The following is a 26,022-nucleotide window of genomic DNA, read 5'->3' as shown; positions in this document are numbered from 1 at the left end:
CTTAGACCTTGGATCAAAGTAAACTCCCAACGTTTACGAGTAATTCGATCAGTAGATGGATGAGCTGTGGTAACGATCGATCCAGAACTAGTGCCTGCGGGTCTGTGTGAGATCCGTGCGTGATATGGCTGATGGTGAGTCTCGTAGAAGTCTGAAACGCACGTGGCACGGCATCACTCGCCATTTAATGCACGGCGCTGGCCATTCGCGCTACCAATTAACCTCTGCTGACCCGTCTCCGATCGGCCGATCCAGAGATGACGTACGTTACGTATGCAACTGCAAGTGCAGCCGCGAGTTGCGTTAATGGGCCAAACGTGCATGCATCAAGCGGTACACATGGCAAGACCGCAAGATCGATCCCAATACCAAGACGTACGTCGTACATAGACCGAGGTAAACGGGCTGAATTTACATTACCTAGCCAGTAAAATCGAAAGCTGTTCGACGCCGTGCGAGGCCGGCACTTAGCTAGTTTCGGTCTCAAACCAAAGTAAAAACTATGCGCCCTGGATCGGCCACACGCCTTCAGGAGCACCTTTGCATGCATTTTTCTTTTTAAAAAATCACTAGGACAGTACCCGTGCGTTGCTACGGACTATATTTAATAATAAAATAATAATATTGTGAAAATAAACACGAACATTCACTCAAAGTTAGTTACCTATCTACATTGAGCGAAGTTTGTTACCCATCTATATCATCTGCGATACCATCTGTACGGAAAATTAAAATCGCTTAAGTACATTCACAGCGGTCATCTTCTTTCCAGTACCCTACCAAAAAAAATCTGGATCTAGCAGTATCCATTTGTTGATAATCCCCTTCATAAAGCATATACACACCCATGGTGATAGGGACGCAAAAATACTTGTTTGAATCATGAAGGCAAAACAAAGGAACAACAAATAAAGGCAAATTGGCAGAGAGAAAGAAAGATGAATTAGAAATTAGAATCTAAGTTGCAAATATTCTATAAAAGGTAGATAAATAAGTTGAGCGAGACCTCAAAAACTTAAGCAAGCATATAAGTAGTGATCTCACCATTCCAGTGGTAGTTCACTTACTCCAATTTTTTCATCAAAATATATTAGGACAAAAAAGCACATGTAGCAGGCAAACTATGTGACAAGTGGTAGTTCACTTACTCCGATTTCAGTGACAAAACGACAGTTGGAACATTTAACAGCAGGAGCCCCAAAAGGATACATCAACAATGTATCACACTGTCCACAATACACCTTACCAACTTGATGTTCTGCCAAGGAAGGGAAAAAAAGGTAACAACAATCTTTGAATGATAAGAAAGCGCATAGATAACTTTAACATGAGTTTGTAAAAAGCTATGGAAGCATTAATAAGCCTACGAGAGCAAGTTAATATAATTTTTTAGCAGAAAAAATATCAGGCAAAAATGTTGTGTAAAAAATTTCAAAGAGAATGTATAATACAACTTAAAGCAAAGGATAAGAATTCTCCACTAACCAAGTTTATGTTGATATACTTGGAAAATCAAACTACATCTGTAAAACTTAGACAATGATATATATAGCAACGAAATTTTTGAGACAAAAAACAAAGTTAAATAATTACAGCAGAATTCCTCCAAGTTCATCTAAGCCTTCTTCAGTCTACTAAATATGACTCCATTCCTAGTTCATGAAATCTTTTTTACTCAATTTTTCCTGTTTTACTTCTATTTACATGCCACTAATCAATGGAAGTAACGATGCTGGCCACATGCCACATTAATTCTGTCAATGATTGATGGGCAATTTGGCATCTAGCATGCACCTTAACTCCCACACATGAGCTTAAATGGATTTATATTGGGGATCAGAGGGAGTAAGAAATAAGATGGTTGGTAATGAAGTTATTTCAAAGACAACAATTGCGAATAATGTACCAATAGAATAAGGAGAGACAACGTTTAACATAGAAATAGCACGTACCTTCCAATACAAGGTTTATTGTCCAACAACCAAAACACTGAACATGAACATGTTGGGATACAAGGTAGGCTACACTAGCATAAATCAAAATTTCTACCGCGTAAAACCAGGAAGAACTGCCGTATAAGGATCACGGGATTACCACTCGACGCACTACTGGTGCGGAAGATGTAGATATGCGTCGATGCAGTGAAGACGATCACGTAGTCGTACGTAGTCGATCAACGTAGTCGTACGTAGTCGATCACGTCAACGTCCAGCAGCTCCTCAGCAGCTCGTCCACGTGCAGCAAGATCGCCTCCCGTGCCGCGGCTCGTCGTCGGCTCGTCGCGGCTCGTCGGCGGCTCGTCGGCGGCTCGTCCAAGTGCTGCAGGCGCAACACCTCCAAGGTATCCACACGTGCAGGGAGGAAGCGTCGCAAACCGGACTGCTAGATCCGAGAGTTGCAACAGCCGAGGGCGTGGGAGGTGCGGCAGATGTGTTTCGCAAAAGGGTGTAAACCCTAGGGCGCCCCCACCCCTCTATTTATAGAGGTTCCTGACGGGCCTCTGGGTCCGAGGCCCATTAGTACTTCTAAACCTAATCCAACTCGGATCAGATCCGAATCGGGCTTCCAGCCCCTTAAGTGTGTGACCCTATGTGTTCGGATACGTATAGACATGGCCCGAGTACTCCTACTCGGCCCAATAGTCGGTAGCGGCCTCTAGCAAGACGTGCCAATTCCTACACGCACACGAAGATCATATCAGACGAACCATCACAACATAATATACATACTATTCCCTTTGTCTCACGATATTTGGTCTAGCTTCAAGCCGACCGCTCTTTCTCGATCCTGTGATTTGGAATCACTTTGTAGGTTAACTCTTAACCGTACGTAGCATGGCCATGCATTTTCGGATCCGATCACTCGAGGGGCCCAGAGATATCACTCTCAATCAGAGAGGGGCAAATCCCATCTTGATTGACCATGTCTCATAGCATGCTTCTTGACAAACTCGAAAGCTACCTTTATAACTACCCTGTTACGGCATAGCGTTTGATAGCCCCTAAGTAGGTTGATCCACATCTAGAATACATGCGACAATCTCAGGTCTAAGGACAAAGCGTATATGTTGTTTAAAGAGAGAACTACTTCTCGTGTTGGGTCAGTCCTAGCACATGTCTCCACATGTGTCCATATTATTAGTTCAACATCTCCATGTCCATGACTTGTGAAACATAGTCATCAACTAATACATGTGCTAGTCTAATATTCATGTGTGTCCTCACATGAACTCCGACTAGGGACAACTTTAGAATAACCATACAAGTAAAGAGTTTCACATACAATTCACATAATTGCAAATCAATTCAAGTAGCCTTCAATGGATATTCAATGAACACAATATACAAATCATGGTTACAAATGGAATATCATCATCTCTATGATTGCCTCTAGGGCATACCTCCAACAGTCTCCCACTTGCACTAGAGTCAATCTAGAAGGTACCTAATACACATAGCTCTTACATGCGCATCATGCTTAGCCTGCGGGAGTGGTTTTGTCAACGGATCAGAAATGTTCAGATCCGTGTGTATTTTGCATATCTTGATCTCACCCCGGTTAACGAAGTCTTGAATGAGATGAAATCGCCGCATTACGTGTTTGTTCTTCTGGTGGTTCCTTGGCTCCTTTACTTGTGCAATTGCCCCATTGTTATCACAGTAGAGATTCAATGGGCTGGACGCATTCGGGAACACACCAAGCTCAATGAGGAAATTCCTTATCCAAACACCCTCCTTCGCGGCTTCCGAAGCCGCGATGTACTCGGCTTCTATCGTAGAATCGGCCACCGTCTCCTGCTTGGAACTCTTCCAACTAACAGCACCACTATTTAGCGTGAACACAAATCCTGATTGTGACTTTGAATCATCTCTGTCGGTTTGGAAACTAGCATCGGTGTAACCTGTTACAACGAGCTCCTCCTCACCTCCATAGACGAGGAACATATCTTTAGTCCTTCTCAAGTACTTAAGAATGTTTTTCACCGCTGTCCAGTGACTCTCACTTGGATCAGATTAGTGTCTGCTTGTCATACTTAGCGCATATAAAACATCTGGGTGAGTATTTATCATTTCATACATGATAGATCCAATAGCCGAGGCATATGGCACTCTACTCATGCGATCCCGCTCATCAGCAGTCGAAGGACACTAAGTCTTGCTGAGATGTATGCCATGTGACATAGGCAAGAACCCTTTCTTTGCCTCTTTCATGCTGAACCGCTTCAACACTTTGTCAATGTAAGTATCTTGGCTTAATCCTATAAGCCTTCTCGATCTATCTCTATAGATCTTAATGCCCAGAATATATGCCGCTTCCCCTAAGTCCTTCATCGAAAAACTATTTTTTAGTGAAGTTTTTACGAACTCAAGCATAGGAATGTTATTTCCAATCAGCAATATATCATCCACATATAAGATTAGAAATACTACAAAGCTCCCACTAACCTTCTTGTAAACACAAGACTCTTCTTCGTTCTTGGTGAAGTCAAACCCTTTGACCACTTCATCAAAACAAATGTTCCAACTCCTAGATGCTTGCTTCAATCCATAAATGGATCTCTGAAGCTTGCATATCTTTTCAGCATTTTTCGGATCGACAAAACCCTTGGGCTGTATCATATACACGTCCTCAGCTAGGTTTCCATTCAGGAAAGCTGTCTTGACATCCATCTGCCATATCTCATAATCGAAATATGCAGCTATAGCTAGAATAATCCGAATGGACTTAAGCATCACTACGGGCGAGAAGGTCTCGTCGTAGTCAACTCCTTGAACTTGTCGAAAACCTTTTGCGACAAGTCGTGCTTTATAGATGTGAACATTTCCATCCATGTCCTTTTTCTTCTTATAGATCCACTTGCACTCTATGGCTTTAACACCATCAGGCGGGTCAACCAAGTTCCAAACTTGATTGTCTCCCATAGACTCTATTTCGGATTGCATGACACTCTGCCATTTTTCGACGTCTGGGTCCATCATTGCTTCTGCATATGTCGCAGGCTCATCATTGTCCAACAATAATATTTCCCGCATTTCGCGAAGCCTTGCCGACCTTCGTGGTTGTGGTGGTGCTTCTCTTGCCATGGGTATCTCAACTTGTTCTGCTACGTTAGCATCACTCATTGATTCTTGCCCGATCGGCTCATCTTGAACTTCTTCAAGATGCACTGTCTTTCTACTCTTTTCTCCTTTGAGAAACTCTTTCTCTAGGAAAACTCCATTCCGAGCGACAAACACTTTTCCTTCTGATCGGTTGTAGAAATAATATCCCAAAGTTTCTTTTGGATATCCCACGAAAATGCACTTATCCGACTTGGGTGTGATCTTGTCCGACTGAAAGTCACTTGACAAACACTTCACATCCCCAAATCTTTAGAAAAGACAAACTAGGAACCTTTCCAGTCCATATCTCATATGGTGTCTTAACTACGGATTTAGATGGTACCCTATTAAGTGTGAAAGCTGCTGTTTCTAGAGCGTATCCCCAAAATGACAACGGTAGGTCCGACTGGCTCATCATTGATCGAACCATGTCTAACAAGGTTCGATTACGTCGTTCGGATACACCATTTTTCTGAGGTGTTCCAGGCGGCATAAGTTGTGGAACAATTCCGCAACTCTTTAGATGATTGCTAAACTCGTGGCTCAAATACTCGCCTCCACGATCAGATCGTAGGGCCTTAATTTTCTTGCCACGCTGATTTTCAACTTCATTCTTAAATTCCTTGAACTTTTCAAAGGTTTCAGACTTGTGCCTCATTAAGTAGACATAGCCATATCTCCTAAAATCATCAGTGAAAGTTATGAAGTATTGGAATCCTCCTCTAGCCGTCGTGCTCATTGGTTCGCATACATCACTATGTACGAGTTCCAACAAGTCTACTGCTCTCTCAGGAAATCCTGTGAAAGGCGTCTTGGTCATCTTGCCTAGCAAGCAAGCCTCACATGTCTCGTATGATTCAAAATTAAACAAAGTTAGAAGTCCATCAGAATGGAGCTTCTTCATGCGCTTTTCACTTATATGACCCAAACGACAATGTCACAAGTAGGTAGGACTCAAATCATTAGGCCGAGGCCTTTTAGCACTTACGTTACAGACAGGTGAACCATCAAGATTTAAAACAAATAATCCATTCACAATGGGTGCAAAAGCCATAAACATATCATTCTTAGAGATCACACAACCATTGTTTTCACTCGCAAATGAATAACCATCCTTCATCAAGCATGAAGGAGACAAAATGTTTCGACTTAAACTAGGAACGAAATAACAATTATTCAACTCCATAATAAATCCTGACGGGAGGTGGAGTTGCATCGTCCTGACGGTCAACGCAGCAACTCTTGCATTATTGCCCACGCAGAAATCAACTTCTCCTCTTTCCACGCTTCTACTTCTTATCATTCCCTGCATCGAATTGCAAACATGAGCAACCGATCCGATATCAAATACCCAACAATTTATAATTGTACAAGCGAGAAAAATGTTGTCTATAACATTAACAACAAGCGTACCTGAGGTAGAAGTACTCTTACTTCCACCATTCTTCATGGAAGCTAGGTACTGCTTGCAGTTTCTCTTCCAGTGACCAAGTTCATGACAGTAAAAGCACTCTTTGTCTGGAGCAGGTCCAGGTCCAGCTTTAACCTTGGGCGCTGGGTTTGGCTTGGATGTTCCAGCCTTGCCCTTCTTCTTCCAAGAATTGCCCTTCTTCTTAAAGCTAGGCTTGTTCTGTATAGCCATCACATGGCTGGTACTAGCACTTTTCTTGATGTCAGCCTCTGCTGTTTTAAGCATGCCACACAGCTCATTCAGACCCTTCTCCGTCCCATGCATATGGTAGTTCGAGATGAAGTTCCCATAGCTAGGCGGAAGAGACGAAAGAATGAAATCAGTGGCCAACTCTTGGCCCAGTGCGAAGCCCAGCTTCTCCAACCGTTGAGTGTAACCAACCATCTTGATTACGTGTGGTCCTACTGCTGCGCCTTCTGCTAGCTTGCTCTCAACAAAGGCCTTAGACACATTGAACCTTTCAGTCCTGGCCTGTGTTTGGAACATGTCTCTAAGCGCCATGATCATATCGTGCGCCTCATGGTTTGTTTCGAACTGCATCTGCAGCTCGGTTTCCATGCAAACAAGCATAAGGCAGCTTACTTCGAGGTTAGCATCACATGCTTTCTTGTAAGCATTCTTAGCAGCAGCGGGTGCATCATCAGCAGGTTCTTCTGGTAGTGGGTTGTCTAGAACATCTTCCTTTTTCTCAGCCCTGAGAAGAATTCTCAGGTTACGGATCCAATCCGAGTAATTTGTTCCATTCAACTTGTCCTTCTCAAGGACCGAACGCAAAGCAAACGGTGTAGTGCTGCTAGGTGCCATTTAATCTACAACAAAGTAATGCAAAATACACTAAGACAAACGTATCCATGATAGAGCAAATCACATTAAACTATTTTAACAGAATCTACTCCCACTAAAATCAATATCCCTCTATTGAAACTTAGTGATTCAGGATCCACAACTAACAAGTCCACTAGTGAGCTTTAGCATCACGGCTAGCAAACAAGGTAGATCGGTAAGCAACTTTTGCTAATCATATCACATATGACTCCTGTTGTTGGGTGACATCTCTATGTCTCGGCGCCCAACCTTTATGCCCCAAGGTCCTTAACCGTTAAGATAACCTTGTTAAGCAAACCAACCCTTATGCGTGTAAGTGTCCGACACAAACCCGTCTAGTCAAGGAAAACTAGTGGTACCCTAATTTCATAGACCCACCACTAATTGTACAAGACATGGGACGGTGCAAGTTTTAGTTGGGAGGGCATACTAACTTAAACTTTTGTGAGGGATCGTTCTACTTCTAACATCACAGCATGCAGAAAGTAAAACATAAACAGAATAGCATTCACACAGTTGTGATACAGTATGGCCCGTTTTCATATGGTGAACTCCATCTCTATAGAGCCTGTTCACCATGGTGATCTCCATCTCCATGTTCCATGTGCGCCATCCTCCTGGTGATGAGTCCTCCAAGAACTAGAACATGCTATTACGCCTAATAGCTAGTAAAGAAGCTAGTAATGAAGATTACATAGTTGCTTGGATCATCACAGATTGGTACACAGACCATTAAATACATTAAGGTGACAACACATATGGCTCCTGCCGTGTTGCCGTACGCGCGACACGCACGTCACGAATGACTTACACACATGCATCACATACACAAAGGGGCCATACTGATCACAAGATACATACATACATCCTGCAAAATAGAGTTAGGCGCCCTAACGTTCCAAACTTCGGATGCCCGAAACTCCATCTTCCAAGCCGAATTTGGGAAATCTAATTTCGCCAAAAATGGCAAAGCCATTGAATTTCATGTGTAACTTTTTCTGTAGATCCATTTTCATATAAAATTCGCCCCGATCCGAGATCGTACCAAAAAGTTACGGCTGATTTACCGAAGCATACGCATACGGCAAAAATCCCGACCCCGGCAGTAGATCTCATCTACTATTGCACATCTAATGCGTCTGGCGTATGACCCCGGATTTCGATTCGACCAATCATATTGATCTTCGCTCACTGCAACTGGATTTACGTGTATCACTTAACTCCGATGGCGGAAACCGACCGGTAGGAGTATGTCGTTACACTACCATTGTAGCAAGGGCACGAAACCAGGACATAGATCAAACTGAAAACTCGCATATCTCCATATGCACACATCCCGAATCCAAAACTAAGCAGCTACGGCTCTGATACCACTGTTGGGATACGAGGTAGGCTACACTAGCATAAATCAAAATTTCTACCGCGTAAAACCAGGAAGAACTGCCGTATAAGGATCACGGGATTACCACTCGACGCACTACTGGTGCGGAAGATGTAGATATGCGTCGATGCAGTGAAGACGATCACGTAGTCGTACATAGTCGATCAACGTAGTCGTACGTAGTCGATCACATCAACGTCCAGCAGCTCCTCAACAGCTCGTCCACGTGCAGCAAGATCGCCTCCCGTGCCGCGGCTCGTCGTGGCTCGTCGGCGGCTCATCCAAGTGCTGCAGGCGCAACACCTCCAAGGTATCCACACGTGCAGGGAGGAAGCGTCGCAAACTGGACTGCTAGATCCGAGAGTTGCAACAGCCGAGGGCGTGGGAGGTGCGGCAGATGTGTTTCGCAAAAGGGTGTAAACCCTAGGGCGCCCCCACCCCTCTATTTATAGAGGTTCCTGACGGGCCTCTGGGTCCGAGGCCCATTAGTACTTCTAAACCTAATCCAACTCGGATCAGATCCGAATCGGGCTTCCAGCCCCTTAAGTGTGTGACCCTATGGGTTCGGATACGTATAGACATGGCCCGAGTACTCCTACTCGGCCCAATAGTCGGTAGCGGCCTCTAGCAAGACGTGCCAACTCCTATACGCACACGAAGATCATATCAGACGAACCATCACAACATAATATACATGCTATTCCCTTTGCCTCACGATATTTGGTCTAGCTTCAAGCCGACCGCTCTTTCTCGATTATTGTGATTCGGAATCCCTTTGTAGGTTAACTCTTAACCGTACGTAGCATGGCCATGCATTTTCGGATCCGATCGCTCGAGGGGCCCAGAGATATCACTCTCAATCAGAGAGGGGCAAATCCCATCTTGATTGACCATGTCTCATAGCATGCTTCTTGACAAACCCGAAAGCTACCTTTATAACTACCATGTTACGGCATAGCGTTTGATAGCCCCTAAGTAGGTTGATCCACATCTAGAATACATGCGACAATCTCAGGTCTAAGGACAAAGCGTATATGTTGTTTAAAGAGAGAACTACTTCTCGTGTTGGGTCAGTCCTAGCACATGTCTCCACATGTGTCCACATTATTAGTTCAACATCTCCATGTCCATGACTTGTGAAACATAGTCATCAACTAATACATGTGCTAGTATAATATTCATGTGTGTCCTCACATGAACTCCGACTAGGGACAACTTTAGAATAACCATACAAGTAAAGAGTTTCACATACAATTCACATAATTGCAAATCAATTCATGTAGCCTTCAATGGATATTCAATGAACACAATATACAAATCATGGTTACAAATGGAATATCATCATCTCTATGATTGCCTCTAGGGCATACCTCCAACAGAACAACACCCCTGGGATATGCAAGAAGCTGACGACAACGTCCACATACCATTTGACCCATTTCTGCGCAATTCACCAGCAAGGTCAAAAAAAATAACGCAACAAAACATACAAGTCCCACATTAAACAAAATAGTTTTTAGAAGAATAAATCAACATCAACATCAAAGCCTTTCAGTCCCAAGCCACTTATAAAGAGCAATCCATATGTACCTCTAAACCAAAGAAGCCAGATTCCGTACAAATGATGAAATTGGGTCTGTCATAACTCGTAATAGTATTCCATATTTATGGTTATATCTAATATTGACTTAGAAGTGCTGTATACAATAGGGATTGTCGAGAAATAGTGATATCATGACATCTATGAGTATTGAAAGAGTTGTTTGAAAAGGAAAATATCAGGTCCATCAACTAAGCTCTGTTTCCTAGAAGTTTTGTTCATCTAAATTATTCAAAAGTCCACATAATTATGGAGAATAATACAATTGCAAAACATATCAGGCATATTCAATGCAAAAGTTAATACAAAACCTAATGAATACGAGCATGAAGAAGGCAATGCTAGTAATACACATTTTTGAGGATGATGAACTTAAATTCTTTTTTCAGAGGCTGTATTTGTAGAGATTGTGCCTGTTGTTAGGTCAGTGATGGATGGCTTCAACGTATGCATATTTGCTTATGGACAGACAGGGGCTGGGAAAACTTTCACAATGGAAGGGGTTCCAGAAAATAGAGGTGTAAATTATAGAGCTTTGGAAGAACTGTTTAGAATGTCTGATAAGAGAAGCACATCCGTTACCTACACATTTTCTGTAAGCATATTGGAAGTCTACAATGAGAAAATCAGAGACCTGCTTGATGAGAGCAACGATCAATCAAAAATGTACATTTCCTTTCTTTGTCCTTTGGTTGAGGAAAGAATTTGTTGCTGACGCATGGTATCTTGTTGCATTTCAAGGTTGGATATTAAGCAAAGTGCTGATGGAATGCAAGAGGTTCCTGGAATGGAGTGTGGGAGAAACTCAAATTCGGCGCCAAAAATAGATCTGTTGGAACGACCAATGCTAATGAACTCAGCAGCCGCTCGCACAGGTGACTGCTGTGGTGTTGTTTTACCTCTTGTTTATTCATTCAAATTAATTGACATCATAATCTAGAATATGCTTCCATTTTTTAAGATTGCTCACTATCAATTAGATTCAGTTTGTCAACTTGGCATAGCACTGTCATTCCTACAGCACTGAGATAAAACATATTATGAATTTAAAAATTCAATTCCAACTACCATCCTAATTCAAGTATTCTGCACGAATTTCACATACCATATAAACATACGGATCCAAGAGGCCGCCAGTGCCTGCACGCCGCAAGCCACCTTCCTGCTTCAGCAGCCTGCAAATTTGCATGCCTAGAAGCAAGCAGATACGAAGATTTAGGAAGCAATCAGGTAACGATTTCAAAACCGCTTCAAATGGGAGTTGGAGGCAGAGTCCTGCTCACCAGCGTATCGCCTTGCTTGTCCCGAAGTTGTTGCCGACGGCGGCGCAGATGTCGTTCTCCGTGGCCGGCCCAGCTTGCGACCGTGAAAACCACTGCATGATTGCTTCCTCCCTCCTTGGCGCCTTCTCACCACCCCCACCTCCGCCGCCGCTCGGCTGTGGAGGCCAGCGGCATCTCCCCGATGTGGCCGTGGAGCCCGCGGACGTGGCGGCCATGACGATGCTCCCCTCGCTGGCCACCGTGCTGCTCCTCTCGCTCTGGTCCTCTTAGTTGTCGACCTCGATCCACACTCCCTTCCGCTTCTTCTCTGCCCCACTATGGAACAGCGCGCCTGTGGCCTCGGCGAACATCTAGAAGCAACAAGAAGAGCCATCAATGCGAAACTTCACAAGAAACGGCCTGCAATCGCGTGCTGGTAAGTAATCGAGGAACCGGATTCCCCACCTTCGGATTGATGCGGTGGAGGGAGGCGACAATGGAAAGCACGTGGAGGGGGTCGACGGGGCGGCCGCGCGGCGCTGAGTCGGAGACGCACGACCTCGCCGACGCGCCAGAGTAGGAAGAGGAGGAGGAGGAGCCCGAGTAACAGGAGAACTCGTCGCTGCAATGGGAGAAGCGCGTCGCAATGGAGGGTCGATTAAATATCGGGGCGCCGCCTGAGAGGCCCCCTGATCCGCCGGCTCCAGCTGCTAGCGCCCGGGGGGGAGGAGGAGGGAGGACCGGGGCCACAGGGACTGTCCTGCGCCGGCGACGAAGCCCAGTCGAGGAATCGGCGGCCACCAGTGTCGCCGCCGGAGCCTTCTGCTTGTGCCGGCGGCCACCCGAGAGGAGAATACGACGGGTTGGAGGAGGCGGACGGCGGCGCGTGCTTGGAGGCGATGGCGGGATCGATGGCGGAGGCGAGGCAGCAACGAGGAGAAGATGACGGGTTGGAGGAGGATGACGGCGGCGGCGTATGAGCTGGGGAGGCGTCTTGGGCTCGATCGGAGGGACATGGATGGTAGCGGATCTGCGTGGGAGATGAGGGACGGCTTGGAGGCATACAAAGAATCAACGGTGTAAGCGTTGAGCGTGGATGGGCGCAGGGTCAGCGGACGACAATAATTAGACGCGGCGCGGGATGAAGAAGCGGAGGATGGCCCTGTTTGTATACGCTTTTCTGGAACTCGCTTATCTAGCAAGCAAGCTTATCTGATAAGCCTGCTGTCTGAATAAGCAGGGTGTTTGGCAATCCTGATTATTTTGTGTCGATTGTCTGTCCTGGTTGGTAAATTGACCTGAATGCCCCTAAGGGTGATAATAGCTCATTTTTATTGTGAATCTGAGGAGAAGACATTTCTAATACCTTTGGAGTTTGTTAAATAGAAATTACATTACAATAATACAAAATTCATATGATAGCAAATACTTTACAATATATCCTATAGTTTTTGAATACAGGGCTCCATTGACTGCTAGATTATTGAGCACCAACATGCCCAAGCTGCCAGGGGCCAAGCCAGGCGGTGGGGGCTAAGCCCGGCGGCGGGGGCCAAGCCGCCAGGGGCCAAGCCCGGCGGCGGCCAAGCTTGGCGACGGTCATGGGAGGCACGGGGGCGGCGGCGGCAGACGGGAACCGAGCGGCGGCGGCGGGAGCCGGCGATGGGATCAGGTGGCGGACGGGATCGGGCGGCGGACGGGAGAGGGAGGCGCGGGAGCGGCGGCGGCGGACGGAAACTGAGTGGCGGCGGCGGGATCTGCAAGCTGCGGGAGCCGGTGATGGGACCGGGCGGCGGACTGGACCGAGTGGCGGACGGGAGCCGCGGGAGCGGCGGCGGCGGACGGGACCGAGCAGCGGCGGCGGGAGCCGACGACGGGAGCTGGCGGTGGACCGGACCGGGCGGCGGACGGGAGCCGGCGGCGGTCACGGGAGGCGCGGGAGCGGCGGCGGCGGACGGGACCGAGCGGCGGCGGCGGGATCTGTAGGCGGCGGGAGCCGGCGACGGGAGCTGGCGGCGGACCGGACCTGGCGGCGGACGGAGCCGGCGGTGGTCGCGGGAGGTGCGGGGGCGGACGGGTGGTGGCGTCGGTGGGTGAGGGTAGCGGGGGAAAAATCGGTCGCTTGCCCCAGAATCGCCTCCCGGCCTGCGTACAGAATAAGCCGGTCTTTAGTTGTTTCCTAGCTTGTGAAGTAAGCGGCTTACGTAGCAAGCGGGAAATAATCAAAGCGTTTGGGTGGGCTTATGGCTTATTTCTACCGATAAGTGGGAAATAAGCGGATACAAACAGGGCCGATACTCGACGTGCGAAGTTTTGTCTTGGTTTTAGTTTTTTAGGATTAGAGATCTTACGACCTACGCAGTTGTCAACGGCTACGTATAATTTTAATTTACTGGTTGGCTTAAACTTTTTTAAAGCTTAGCTTTCTTTCATTCAAACTAAAAAAATAATTGCCTTCTATATATAGGTTCCTACATGTAGATCTCGTTTAGATCCACCGGGCCAATATTTACCTAGTTAAATTTAGTTGGTATAGATCCATATAGGCGCTAATTAAGCAGCTAATGCACTCCTAGCTAATGGAAAACCAACTATCCAACTACTCAGAGAGAGAATCTATATGAAGCAGCTAATTAGCTGGTTGAATCTATCTAATACCAACTAATTAAGCTAAAAGACCAAATTGCCACTAGCTATCTAATGAAATGACCTGGTCCAATTAAAGAAGGTAATCATGATCAAATATTCTCAAGAACCAGCAATTAGCTGGTAGATCCAAACAACCCAAGCTAAAAATTAGTTAGATACTCCTTAGCTAGCCAATAAAAAAAATGTTAGTTATTAGCTAGCTAAACTTTAGTTTGGGTGGATCCAAATTGGACCGTCGTGTCCTATAAGGATGGAAACAGATCGAATGCGCATGGAATCGGCTCCGGGTAGCATTTTTCTTACCATACTTTAATTCAAATTTCAATATGAATTAGAATATTCTCAAATAAAAATACAAAATGGATAGCTCGAATTTGAATTAGTATTAGAATATTTACTCAATTTGGAAGATAGAATGTATTCATTTGCTTTATCGATGATGCTCTTATAACAATAGAGTCATCATACACGTAGGAATTATAGTATGGGTATATAGCACATGTAGAAAAAAGAAGATAACTCATCGAAATATATTTATCTATAAATTTTAATACATGAACAATCAATAAAACTATAAATGAATAAATATTTCAATAAATATATCATATATAAATATTTATCAAGTAATGAATAAAATAAAAGTATATAAAAAGAACTTTATGATTAAATAGATAACTAAAGTATTTAAAATTAATATGACTAGCTCTATTAAATAAAAGTTGTTAACTAAAATAAAATCAACTAAACTTAATTTTTATATATCCTTAGTAATATTAAGACTAATATCATTAGTCATGAGTCATAAATATATATCTTTCAAGTAGTTTCAATGGATAACATCATTAGTAATATTAAAATGAAGATCATTTATCATTAGTTATATAAATAAATTTTAGATAGTTTCATGACCAATACAGATACATATAGTGTTGGATATTTTTCCGAATACGAATCTAGATTCGGATAGAGAAGAGTAAAGAAACAAAGGGTTAGGCGAGATATTCAATTTTAGCACATACTAGAATCCCTTATTCATATTTACATTTTTTGTGTTCATGTTGCAATACAGTTGCAACCCTATTCCACCGTCTCTAATGAAAATCGTCCCACCGCAGGTGGTTTTCTGTGGGCTGTGTGCATCCCTACTGCGGGTTCAGTCTAAGGGGGTGTTTGGATACACACTTCTAAACTTTAGTACCTGTCACATCCAATGTTTGGATACTAATTAGGAGTATTAAATATAGTCTAATTACAAAACTAATTGCACAGATGGAGTCTAATTCGCGAGACGAATCTATTAAGCCTAATTAGTCCATGATTCGACAATGTGATGCTACAGTAACAATTTGCTAATGATGGATTAATTAGGCTTAATAGATTCATCTCGCGAATTAGTATAGGGGTTCTGCAGTTAGTTTTATAATTATCTCATGTTTAGTTCTCCTAATTAATATCCCAACATCCGATGTGACCCTTGGTACCATCCAAACACCCCCTAAACTACTGATATTACCTAAAGACTCTGACGCGGGCTGCTGCAAAACTATATGTTAGAGCGAGAATAGTAATCTATTTGAATACTTCTTTAAAAAAAAAGAACAATGGGCACGAAAACTGCATGGCAACACACATGGACATGTCCGTCAGTAATGCTCGCGAGAGCCTGCATGTCAACCCAATTGACGTCGCACGTGCATGCAACGTGCCGGAGCTGACCGGCCGTGCGGCGAGCCGCGGCGACCCTGATGAAGGCCTGCTGCACAGCTTCTAATAATGTAGTATATAATTAATATGTAGCTTCACACGTAGTAGAAAAACTAAGTGCTTCCATGCCTAGTACTCGCTATGCCTTGTACCCATTATTAAAAAATTGAGTATTGGTCCTAACCTTTAGTACCGTACAAATGTAAGCATTAATACTAGGTATAATGGCTAGTTCCCCAAGAGCCCCCTGTGACCCCTTTAGTACCGGTTGGGCCCCAACCAGTACTAAAGGTCACCCATTAGTACCAGGTCAGTCCCACCCACCCCCGCACGCCTCCTTATCCACTTCCCCCTCCCCTCACGCATCGTCCCTCCTCCTTATCCTCTCCTGCCGCCGCACCCTCCCCCTCCCTCTCCCGCCCCCACCCCCACCCCCTCCCCTCCCTCTCCCACCCCTCCCCCTCTGCTATCCCTCCCCTTCCCGCTCTGCTCGTCCCTCACTGGTAGTGAGGAGCGGCAGCGGGGCGAGGTGCAGGGCAGTGCTCGAGCGCGCGGGGGAGCGGTGGCCAGCCAGAGGCAGCGGACGGGGCACAGGTATTGTCTTTCCCTCCCTCCTCTCCCTCTCCCTCTCCCGCACCTCCCCTCCCTTCCCTCCTACCGCACCCAGGCTCCGGCGTTCCAGGCTCCGGCGGCGGCCGGATCTGGTGGGGCGGCAGGGTGCGGCCGGCCAGATATGCGGGGCCGCGGATGTCGGCAACTGGCAGGGCGAGGCAACCAGGCGCGGCCGACAGAATGCGGGGCCGGGCGGCCGGCTGGATTTTTTTTATTTTTTTAATACTCTTTAGTACTCCTTTAAAACTGAAGTAGCAATACCGGTATGCAAGGTATGCAATAAGGGGGAGGAATCGGTTATTTCCCAGCAGTGACTAACTGTAGCAGCAGCAGTGTGAACTGGCTGTCGCACGGCATCGCCAGCTGTTCGTCGCCATGCATGGCACGGCGCCCGCGCGGCTACCTACCAGCTGCTACCAACCTCCGATCCGGTCACGGTCGTGGCGCTGGCGCAGAACAACAGAACAGAAGAGAGTCCCGAGAAACGCCTGGTCAAGGCGAGCGCTGCACGGGATCCGCGGCGCGCGCTGACAACGGACATGTGTTTTTGGGCGGCGGCTGGTCAGCGTCGCCAGAGCTCTGCGCGCGTCGCGTCAGCCCTCCCGTTGGCAGATCATCAGCTGCCGGCCGCGAGCGGCGCGGCGCACGCATGCACGAACGAACCTCTCCGGCGTGATGGCGACGCGAGCGATCCCAGCGGGCGGCTGGTAAACCGGCGGCGCTCCCAACCCCTGCGAAGGGGACACGCCGCGGAGACGTCCCAAGCCATGCGCCCCAAACAGGGGAAACAACAATGCCTACTTTTGCAGCAAGCCAGCAACGTTGCGCCTTCACCAACTCAGAGAAGAACGGAAATTACATTCACCTCATCGCCTATCTCCATCTCCATTTCGAGGATGCTCCTGCACCAGATTTTTTTCTCTTTTCAGTTGTGGGCTCAACGCAACAAAAATAAAATATTTGAAATGCAAAAATAAAGAAGAAAAACAAGTGCCTTATCTAACACAATCCCCACACAGCAAATGATAACATCACATTTCTTTTTATTAAGGAATAGACTGATTCGGATGTATATATCCAGGGGTTGATCTATGATAATAAAAATTCAAGTGAGGAATGCATCCTTGGTCAAATAAACGAATGAAGTTCTTTTGCGTATGTTTGTTCCAGCACCCTGCCTGCAGTGTTTGTTTCCGTTGAAAACTTTTCGGGGGAGCTGTCCCTCGGAGACACAGGATGGGGCTCCCTTTTTCCACTGCCTTTGAAGTACCCATCGTGTTGCCAGGGACGTGACCATGCCTCCATTTCTTTTTCCTCTGCGGACTGCGGGTGTCCGCGTCTCCACACAAATCCATTCGTGTAGCTTCATCCCGCCACTGTAGTTCGTACAAACATCTCTTTCTCACACTGGACATTATTGAAAAACTATCTCTCTCTTCAACAATATATCTTCTCCAAAACGTCATGTATTGATGACTTGACCGGAGGTAGCAAGAAATTAAGGCACGGCGACGTCTGTAGCAGCGGACATAACGCTGAAATTAATGATCAAGGATTTCAAGCGGAGCGGAATGCCTGATTTGTTCAAACAGACAAAAGCTAGGAATCCATGCGTGACGTGAGGAGGACATGACTCCTATAGGTACACATAAGACAAAGAAAATATTCAGAGAAAGGGCTTGATCGTGAGGAGGAGACATGTATTGATATGAATATTCAAAGGAATTCTATTCCATCAGATTTTATCAATGCTTGAAGTACATCCATAAAGCATGAACTCTCCAAAAGAGTTGAAAAGTGTGAAAATGTGACTTCTTTCCAAACTGAATATGAATATTTAATTCGTAAGAATATGACACTACCTCATATTTGTTATTTTATATTGTTCATGTCAGATATTAAAGAATCTTGGACACACACATATCAATGGTGGGCTCCGCGGGAGGCGACAGAGGTACGAGTGCACATGCATAACACGTGCAGCAGTTCTGTCCATCAAGATGAACGTGAATTTTGCATCAACTCAGAAGGTTCTACGATGCAAGGCTGGCATATTTGCAAAGGAAATGATGTCTTCTTTCCAAGGGATCAAATGGTGCATAATTTGGATCATTCTACAAGGAGATATTGCAATTTTGGTGGGAGCTGTCCGTGACGACGCGCGGCAATTTGTTATATGTGGAGTTCGTGGTTTATAAGGCAGGTCAAGTACATATCTATATATCTATATGTTCTAGTACCTTCCTAGGGCGTGGGAGACCTCCTTGGCATGTTCCACTCAAACTCACGGAGATCCAATCACGAAGACTAAAGATAAAAAAAGTTTACTTCGGTTCGGACTCGGTTTGGACCCACCAGATAGACACGAAGCAAAATTTACATAACTCATGCGTATGGAGTCAGATTGGGGCGTTTAAGTACTTCATGAAAAGCTGATCAAGCCTACTTTCAAACAGATCTGGCCTCAAGTCCATATCTTCTGGTAGTCACCCACAAACATCGATTTATTACGAAGACCTTTTCTGACCATGGTGCTGCATCACCCTATTTTGACCTGATGGGTCTTATACCAAGTTGGGTCCAATATGGACATGTCCTAGGGTTAGAGCACTACCCCAGGACCTCGTGGTCATTCTCCTAGGTATTAATAAGTGTTAGAGCTGCCACAAATAGATCGGGTTTTATTTAGATGTAAGTTTAGCCATTGCTACTTTCTTATAGACGTGTGTGTTGATTAGACCATCCGTTCTACTTTATTCAGAACTCCAACTTTGTAATTTCAGATTAGTTTTTATCTCCATATTTGCAATTGAGTTGCTTGTTCTACTTGTTCTTGTTTGTTTCTCGATTGCTTGCAGGAATTACCCTAGTGGTTTGGTTGATCATGCTCCACAAGATCGAGGCGACCATTTGAGGTGGTGTATTGGTTGCTAAGGCGCAGCATCCTTGGATGGTTGCAGTCGGGCTGTGAACATCATCTCCAACACCAATCAATTTGTTCCTCTTCTCTCATCGAAACATTGGGATTCAATCCCCACAGGTTCACATCATGACATATTGCCATAGGCATTGAGTTTATTACGTCAACAATTCTTTTCTTTGGGTATTAGAACACATTTTTTCTCGTAGAAAGATGTAATGTGAAGAATTTTTGTTCCTAAGTCCATTTGATAGGCTCTGTACTGTCGATCATCATCTGATATTTTATGTGGTCGTCCCTTACACTCCAAGGATAAGATTCTGTTCAAGGACATCGATTCGATTCAAAACGATATATACAGATCGCATACCAAATATGTTGATGCTATCTGGGCGAGCTCCAAAAGTTCATCTAGTATCGGTTGAGTAATAGTGTAGGGCAAACTCAATTTGAAGTTTAGATACCTTTCTGCCGATACAATACAACAATGGCCATTTGGTGGGACTTCGAGGCCTTATAAGTGGAGTGGGTTGAATTGTTGAGACGTCAATCTCTAGGGGGCGTGTACGTTGTACGCCATCTCTAAGAGCATCTCCAAGAGTACCCAAAACACAGAGCTAAAAACTAATTTTGGGAACAAATGAGAAAAACATTGTCTCCAACAGGTGCCAAACCAATACCAGTGATGATCCGAGCCAAATTTTCGCTACTCGGCTACGCTCCCAATCCTGGATGCCCTCCAATTGTTTCCCCCTCCGGTGCAATTTCCATGATCCCTACTATTTTTCCCTTCAACCCACTGGCCTCTTTCGCTTTTTGTAGGCTATGTCAGCGCCCCATCTCCCCATCTGTCCTTGTGCTGGAAGTCATGGTGTATGCCCTGCATCTCCTCGGCAGGCGTCGCTCCCATGAAGCCTACTGCAGACCCGGTTTGTGGCTCTGATTCTCGAATCGTCCCCAGCACCACCGATCCAATGGGACCCCGCAGTCCCGTCGCTCGAGGTCACCTGCCATGAGATCCAAAATTGCCTGCTGTTGCATCTCCCCGCCATGAGATCGAGGTCACCCAATAACATCCTATGATTTCTGACCTCAATAACATCCTATGGTTTCTCTTGTCCTTCGTAAATATCCTGTGGATCATGTTATTTTAGGAAAGTTATACACGGTTTTCTATTTTGATTTCGCTAAAATTTGACTCCCGGTGAGATTAACGAAATTCATACCTTTGGTCAAAAAATTATAAAAAAATTGAAATTTTGAAATCATCAATGGGTTAAATAAAATCTATCTACTTTACATTCACACATGTTGTGCTACATCCTAGTGGGAAGAGTGTTATTTTGCATGCTAGGAGTCCTTGGTTTGATTCCCATTGGCGCATGTTTTTTTGTTAATGCTATGGACCCTGCATGTCAATGAGAAGAAAAAAAATGAAGAAATCGCATCCAGCGTAGAGATCAATGACCTTTACAACACCAGATTTATAAAAAAATAAAGTTAGTGAAATATTTTGGAAGATTTCTCTTATTTAGTCCACGGGTGAAGAAAACTGAATTTCACAAATTTTTAACAAATTTTAAATCCTTGGGTTATAACCTCTACACACAATTTTTTAAATAATTCCCTAAGATAACTTCTCAGTACAACTTTCAAAAAATCATGATAAATTCTCAAAAGTTTATTTTTAACAAAAACTCCTTAAGCCAACCATTCCGAAAAAAGACTTTACATATAGGTTTCTCCAAACAAGTTTTATTAATCTCAAATAAGTTTCTTATAAAACTTCTTAACAACAGTTTTCTTGGACAAGTTTTCTACTTCCTTGGTCCCAAAATATAAAGGATTTCATAATTTGCCCCAAGTCAAATTATCCTAAATTTGATCAAGTTTACAGAAAAAGAATAAATAATATTTATGATGTTAAATGAGCACATCAAATCCATTGTGAAATATATTTATAGTTTACCTTTTTAATGTTGTAGATGTTAGTGCACTTCTCGATAAACTTTTTGTTAAGTTTGTGATAGTTTGAATAAATTTGGTGGTGAATTTTTATAATGATATTTAAGAAAATGGGTTGAAAAGTGTGGGGAACAAGTGGTGAAAGGAGATGAAAGGAAACAGAAAGAGAAACAAAACAATAGAAAAAATGATAAAGAATGGAGGGAGTGGGTAGGTGCACCTACCGGTTAGGCGCCGAGCAAGCACTCGTGCTCAGATCAGAATTGGTGCATCTTAACTGCTCAATTCCTTGTTCCTATTGTATTTGTTGATCTAGCTAGTTCTAAGATCACTTAAAATTTTCAAATATACTAGATGTAAGATTACTAAAATTTGGATGTGTACTACATCACGAAATACGTGACTGAAACACATGCTTGTCACGAGTTTAATAAAGAGAAATACATTATCTTAAATTCATATATATAATAGACTCAGATGCATGGGTAAACTGTGCTTGAATCGACGACCAATGGGGAGGTACATGCAAAGCAGCATCTCCCCACGTGCCTGAAATGGCGGCTGTGCACACCTGCATTCAATGATCTTAATTGGCCATGGCCTATTTGCTGACGACTCCTGTATTTTAAAATCTATAAGCCACTTTTTTTTGTCTATAAAATACTGCTAATTTTCAATAGAGGGAGTACTGCTAATTTTCTTTATCACTGAACCACTATCTTGAACAACATGTAGAAGTTACAAGCTCCAAACCCAAACCAGCAATAAGAGCATGAAGGCCGGAAGCGCCCGTGCCCCATGGCCATGGAAGGATGGATCTTATGGGCTGCGGAAAAGAAAGAAAGATAATTCCGCATATTTTTTCGTCGGACAATAGACAACTATTCTTTGCTGTAAAATTGGTGCATATAATCTTCTTGTCCAAACATAGTTGAAGAGCAAACTCAGTATGACTTTTGAAGCCATTTTTGCTTCCTGGTTAAACGAAGATGGAGATATCTGATGTGGGATGTGGCTAACCCTTACGCAAGAATTGGATCCCGCAGTGGTGATTAGTTGACTAAATGCTCTGTTCCCTGTGCTCAATATCTTTTCATGATCTTTTTATATGCCACCAGCAGTTACATTTGTATGGTGGAAACATTTTTAATGTATCAGTAAAAATACGCCTTTCACAAGTTGATAGCTAGTAGACGCATATGGTTTTTACCGTGCCAGCTGTATGGCTGTATCAAAGTGGAAGAATCAAAAGGGTACGTAAATGGAAGAGACCCACACGTCGAGATCACCCAATCACCACGTCCAAGCACTACCGGTAGGAAGGATTATTACGTACACCTGCATTGAATAGTCCTAACCCATCATGGCCTTTAATCATCTCTTCCTCTCAACATGAAATACTTACTGCTAAATTGAACTTCATTATCACCCGCCTATTCGCTCGAAGCTTGACAGCAACGTATACAAAACTTACATACCAGATACCGCTCCCCAATCCAATCCACTTGGTTCTGTGTGATTTCCAACTTGATTGATCTCTCTGAACAATTGTACAGAACCCTATGGTGCCAGGCACCCGTTTCTTGGATCAAGTAAAAGAAACGCATCGCCACGCAACTCTTGCCCCCCACACGATCGATCTCACATTCTCAACTCCTCACCTACCACCACCACGTCAACTATGCACATTTACCTATATATAAACACCACACACTCACCATAGCTTATTCACGCAAGCCTCCAAACCAAAGCCAACCCAAGCTATAGTAGCACACAAACCAAGGAAAACTTTGCCAAGCTATTGACGCGCCGCGGCCATGGAGCTCAACCTCGTGTCGTCGGCGTCGCTCCTCCTCCTCGCACTCTCCGCCGCGTACGTCTACTACACGACGAGGAGCCGGTCGCCGCAGCGGCTGCCTCCGTCGCCGCCGGGTTGGCCGGTGATCGGGCACCTCCACCTGCTCTCCAGAGGGATGCCGCACCACGTCATGGCCGACCTGGCGCGCTCCATGAAGGCGCCGCTGCTTGGGCTCCGGATGGGCAGCGTCCGCGCCGTGGTGATCTCCAAGCCGGAGCTCGCCCGCGCCGCGCTCACCTCCAACGACGCCGCGCTGGCGTCGCGCCCCCACCTCCTGTCGGGCCAGTTCCTGTCGTTCGGGTGCTCCGACGTCACGTTCGCCCCCGCGGGCGCCTACCACCGCATGGCGCGCCGTGTGGTCGTCTCCGAGCTCCTCTCGGCGCGCCGCGTCGCGACGTACGGCGCCGTCCGCGTCAAGGAACTCCGCCGCCTCCTCGCGCACCTAACGAAGAACACCACCCCGGGGAGCCCCGTCGACCTGAGCGAGTGCTTCCTCAACCTGGCCAACGACGTGCTCTGCCGCGTCGCGTTCGGCAGGCGGCTCCCGCACGGCAAGGGAGACAAGCTCGGCGCCGTGCTCGCCGAGGCGCAAGACCTCTTCGCCGGGTTCACCGTCGGGGACTTCTTCCCGGAGCTCGAGCCAGTCGCCAGCACCGTCACCGGCCTCCGACGCCGCCTCAAGAGTTGCCTCGCCGACCTCCGCGAGGTCTGCGACGAGATCGTCGACGAGCACCTCAGCGGCAAGCGCCCGCGCATCCCCGGCGACCGCGACGAGGACTTCGTCGACGTCCTCCTCCGCGTCCAGAAGTCCCCCGACCTCGAGGTCCCCCTCACCGACGACAACCTCAAGGCCCTCGTCCTGGTCCGCCATATATTATTCCTCCTCTCTTCTACTACATACTAGATTATTCATTCATTCAAAACATATTCATGTGCAATAGTTTCATTTTCATGGCACAGCTAACACCGACCTGTCATCCCTCTCTGGCCATTATATAAATCATTTGGTGCTATTAATTAATGCGCAGGACATGTTCGTCGCCGGCACGGACACGACGTTCGCGACGCTGGAGTGGGTGATGACGGAGCTGGTCCGGCACCCGCGGATCCTCAAGAAGGCACAGGACGAGGTGCGGCGCGTCGTCGGCGGCAAGGGCCGCGTTGAGGAGGCCGACCTCGGCGAGCTCCACTACATGCGCGCCATCATCAAGGAGACGTTCCGGCTGCACCCGGCGGTGCCGCTGCTGGTGCCGAGGGAGTCCGTGGCCCCCTGCACGCTCGGCGGCTACGACGTCCCGGCGAGGACCCGCGTCTTCATCAACACCTTCGCCATGGGGCGGGACCCGGAGATCTGGGAGAATCCCATGGAGTACTCGCCGGAGCGGTTCGAGAACGGCGGCGGCGAGATCGACCTCAAGGACCCAGACTTCAAGGTGCTGCCGTTCGGCGGCGGCCGGAGGGGGTGCCCCGGGTACATGTTCGCGCTGGCCACCGTGCAGGTGTCGCTGGCCAGCCTACTGTACCACTTCGAGTGGGCGCTGCCGGCCGGCGTGCGCGCCGAGGACATCAACCTCGAGGAGAGCTTCGGACTCGCCACAAGGAAGAAGGAGCCGCTGTTCGTGGTCGTCAGGAAGAGCGAGGGGTATGAGTTTAAGGGGGAGGAGCTTAACGAGGTTTAAATGGTATTATTTTAATGGTTCATGCATGTCTTTGTTGCCTTTGTTCTTATTAGTAGAGCAAATAAGTGTTAAGGCTTGAGATTAACTTTATTATAGATTAGGTGCTCTATCTTGTCGTCGCAGGGGAGAGGTAAAAGCAACCTTGTAATTTTTCTTGAATAATAATACGATGGTGGCAATAAAAAAATGTATCATATTTCAGCAATATATTTCAAGTGTAGGTTCTCTTTCCTGGCCCTAGCCAAACGACGGCCACGGATAAGACTGAGGAGGGGTAAAAATTAATGATATTTTCATGATTTATTAGTCAACAAATGCACGAAAGAAACATACATGTTACAATGTGGATGCCATAATTACGACTAGACCTTTTGCGCCGGTACTTTTCAGGATATATCCATGTTATAAGAGGATTTTTAGAACGGTTGAGATAGGAAGTAGCTAAAAGTAAACTAAATATGTGGGATAATAGTGATCCGTACCTAATTTAATTTATTTTTTTAATTATCTTTCTTAGATCAACTGCTAGCAAAAATTTAATAAAAAGGTACCTCGAAGTACCAACTGGTACTTTACAACCATTGTAACAAAGCTCTTGATGGCAAGGTCAATATATCCGCCTCAGATGGCATTACCGGTGGAGCCCTTTGCAGGTGGCTCTAACTATGGTCAATTTCACAATGGTAAAAGGTACCTGACACAAAATAGGTGGATCCCATTTGGTACAAAATCAACTGCAAGAACCACCGGTTGAACTCTCATCATCCATGTTCACCCGATCCTGTCTGAGCTATCACTTTGTAAAAAGAATTGTTAGTTTATTGCTTGTTGCCGTACTTAAGCTTGAGGTGCATTTTGTTGCATGCATCTTATATCCAACTCCACAGTGATTAAGGGGGTGTTTGGAAGAAGGGGGCTAAACTTTAACCCTATCACATCGGATGTTCGGATACTAATTAGGAGGACTAAACATAAGCTAATTACAAAACTAATT

At 45.6% G+C, this 26,022-nt stretch overlaps 1 protein-coding gene and 1 pseudogene across 1 annotated transcript; one reads left to right on the top strand and one right to left on the bottom strand.

Annotated features, from left to right (window-relative positions):
* Window positions 1-1,089: 1,089 nt before the first annotated feature.
* Window positions 1,090-12,704, bottom strand: LOC101762831 (annotated as a pseudogene).
* Window positions 12,705-23,199: 10,495 nt separating this feature from the next.
* On the top strand, window positions 23,200-25,235 carry LOC101763227 (cytochrome P450 71A1). The gene is made up of 2 exons (XM_004962473.4): window positions 23,200-24,211; window positions 24,378-25,235. Exons 1-2 carry the CDS (start codon window positions 23,309-23,311, stop codon window positions 25,026-25,028), a joined length of 1,554 nt encoding a protein of 517 aa, XP_004962530.1. The 5' UTR covers window positions 23,200-23,308; the 3' UTR covers window positions 25,029-25,235.
* The last annotated feature ends 787 nt before the right edge of the window (window positions 25,236-26,022 follow it).

The sequence above is a fragment of the Setaria italica genome, chromosome III (assembly GCF_000263155.2).
Source record: "Setaria italica strain Yugu1 chromosome III, Setaria_italica_v2.0, whole genome shotgun sequence".
In the NCBI taxonomy this organism is placed as follows: Eukaryota; Viridiplantae; Streptophyta; class Magnoliopsida; order Poales; family Poaceae; genus Setaria; species Setaria italica.
Note: the sequence above shows the minus strand (reverse complement) of the source record. Positions and strands in the feature narration are given on the sequence as shown.

What these genes read in the sequence shown, in the direction of transcription:
- LOC101763227 (XM_004962473.4), top strand. Translation starts at nt 23,309, where the DNA reads ATGGAGCTCAACCTCGTGTCGTCGGCGTCGCTCCTCCTCCTCGCACTC. An exon ending in ACCTCAAGGCCCTCGTCCTG is followed by an intron (nt 24,212 to 24,377) that starts GTCCGCCATATA and finishes ATTAATGCGCAG; the next exon opens with GACATGTTCGTCGCCGGCAC.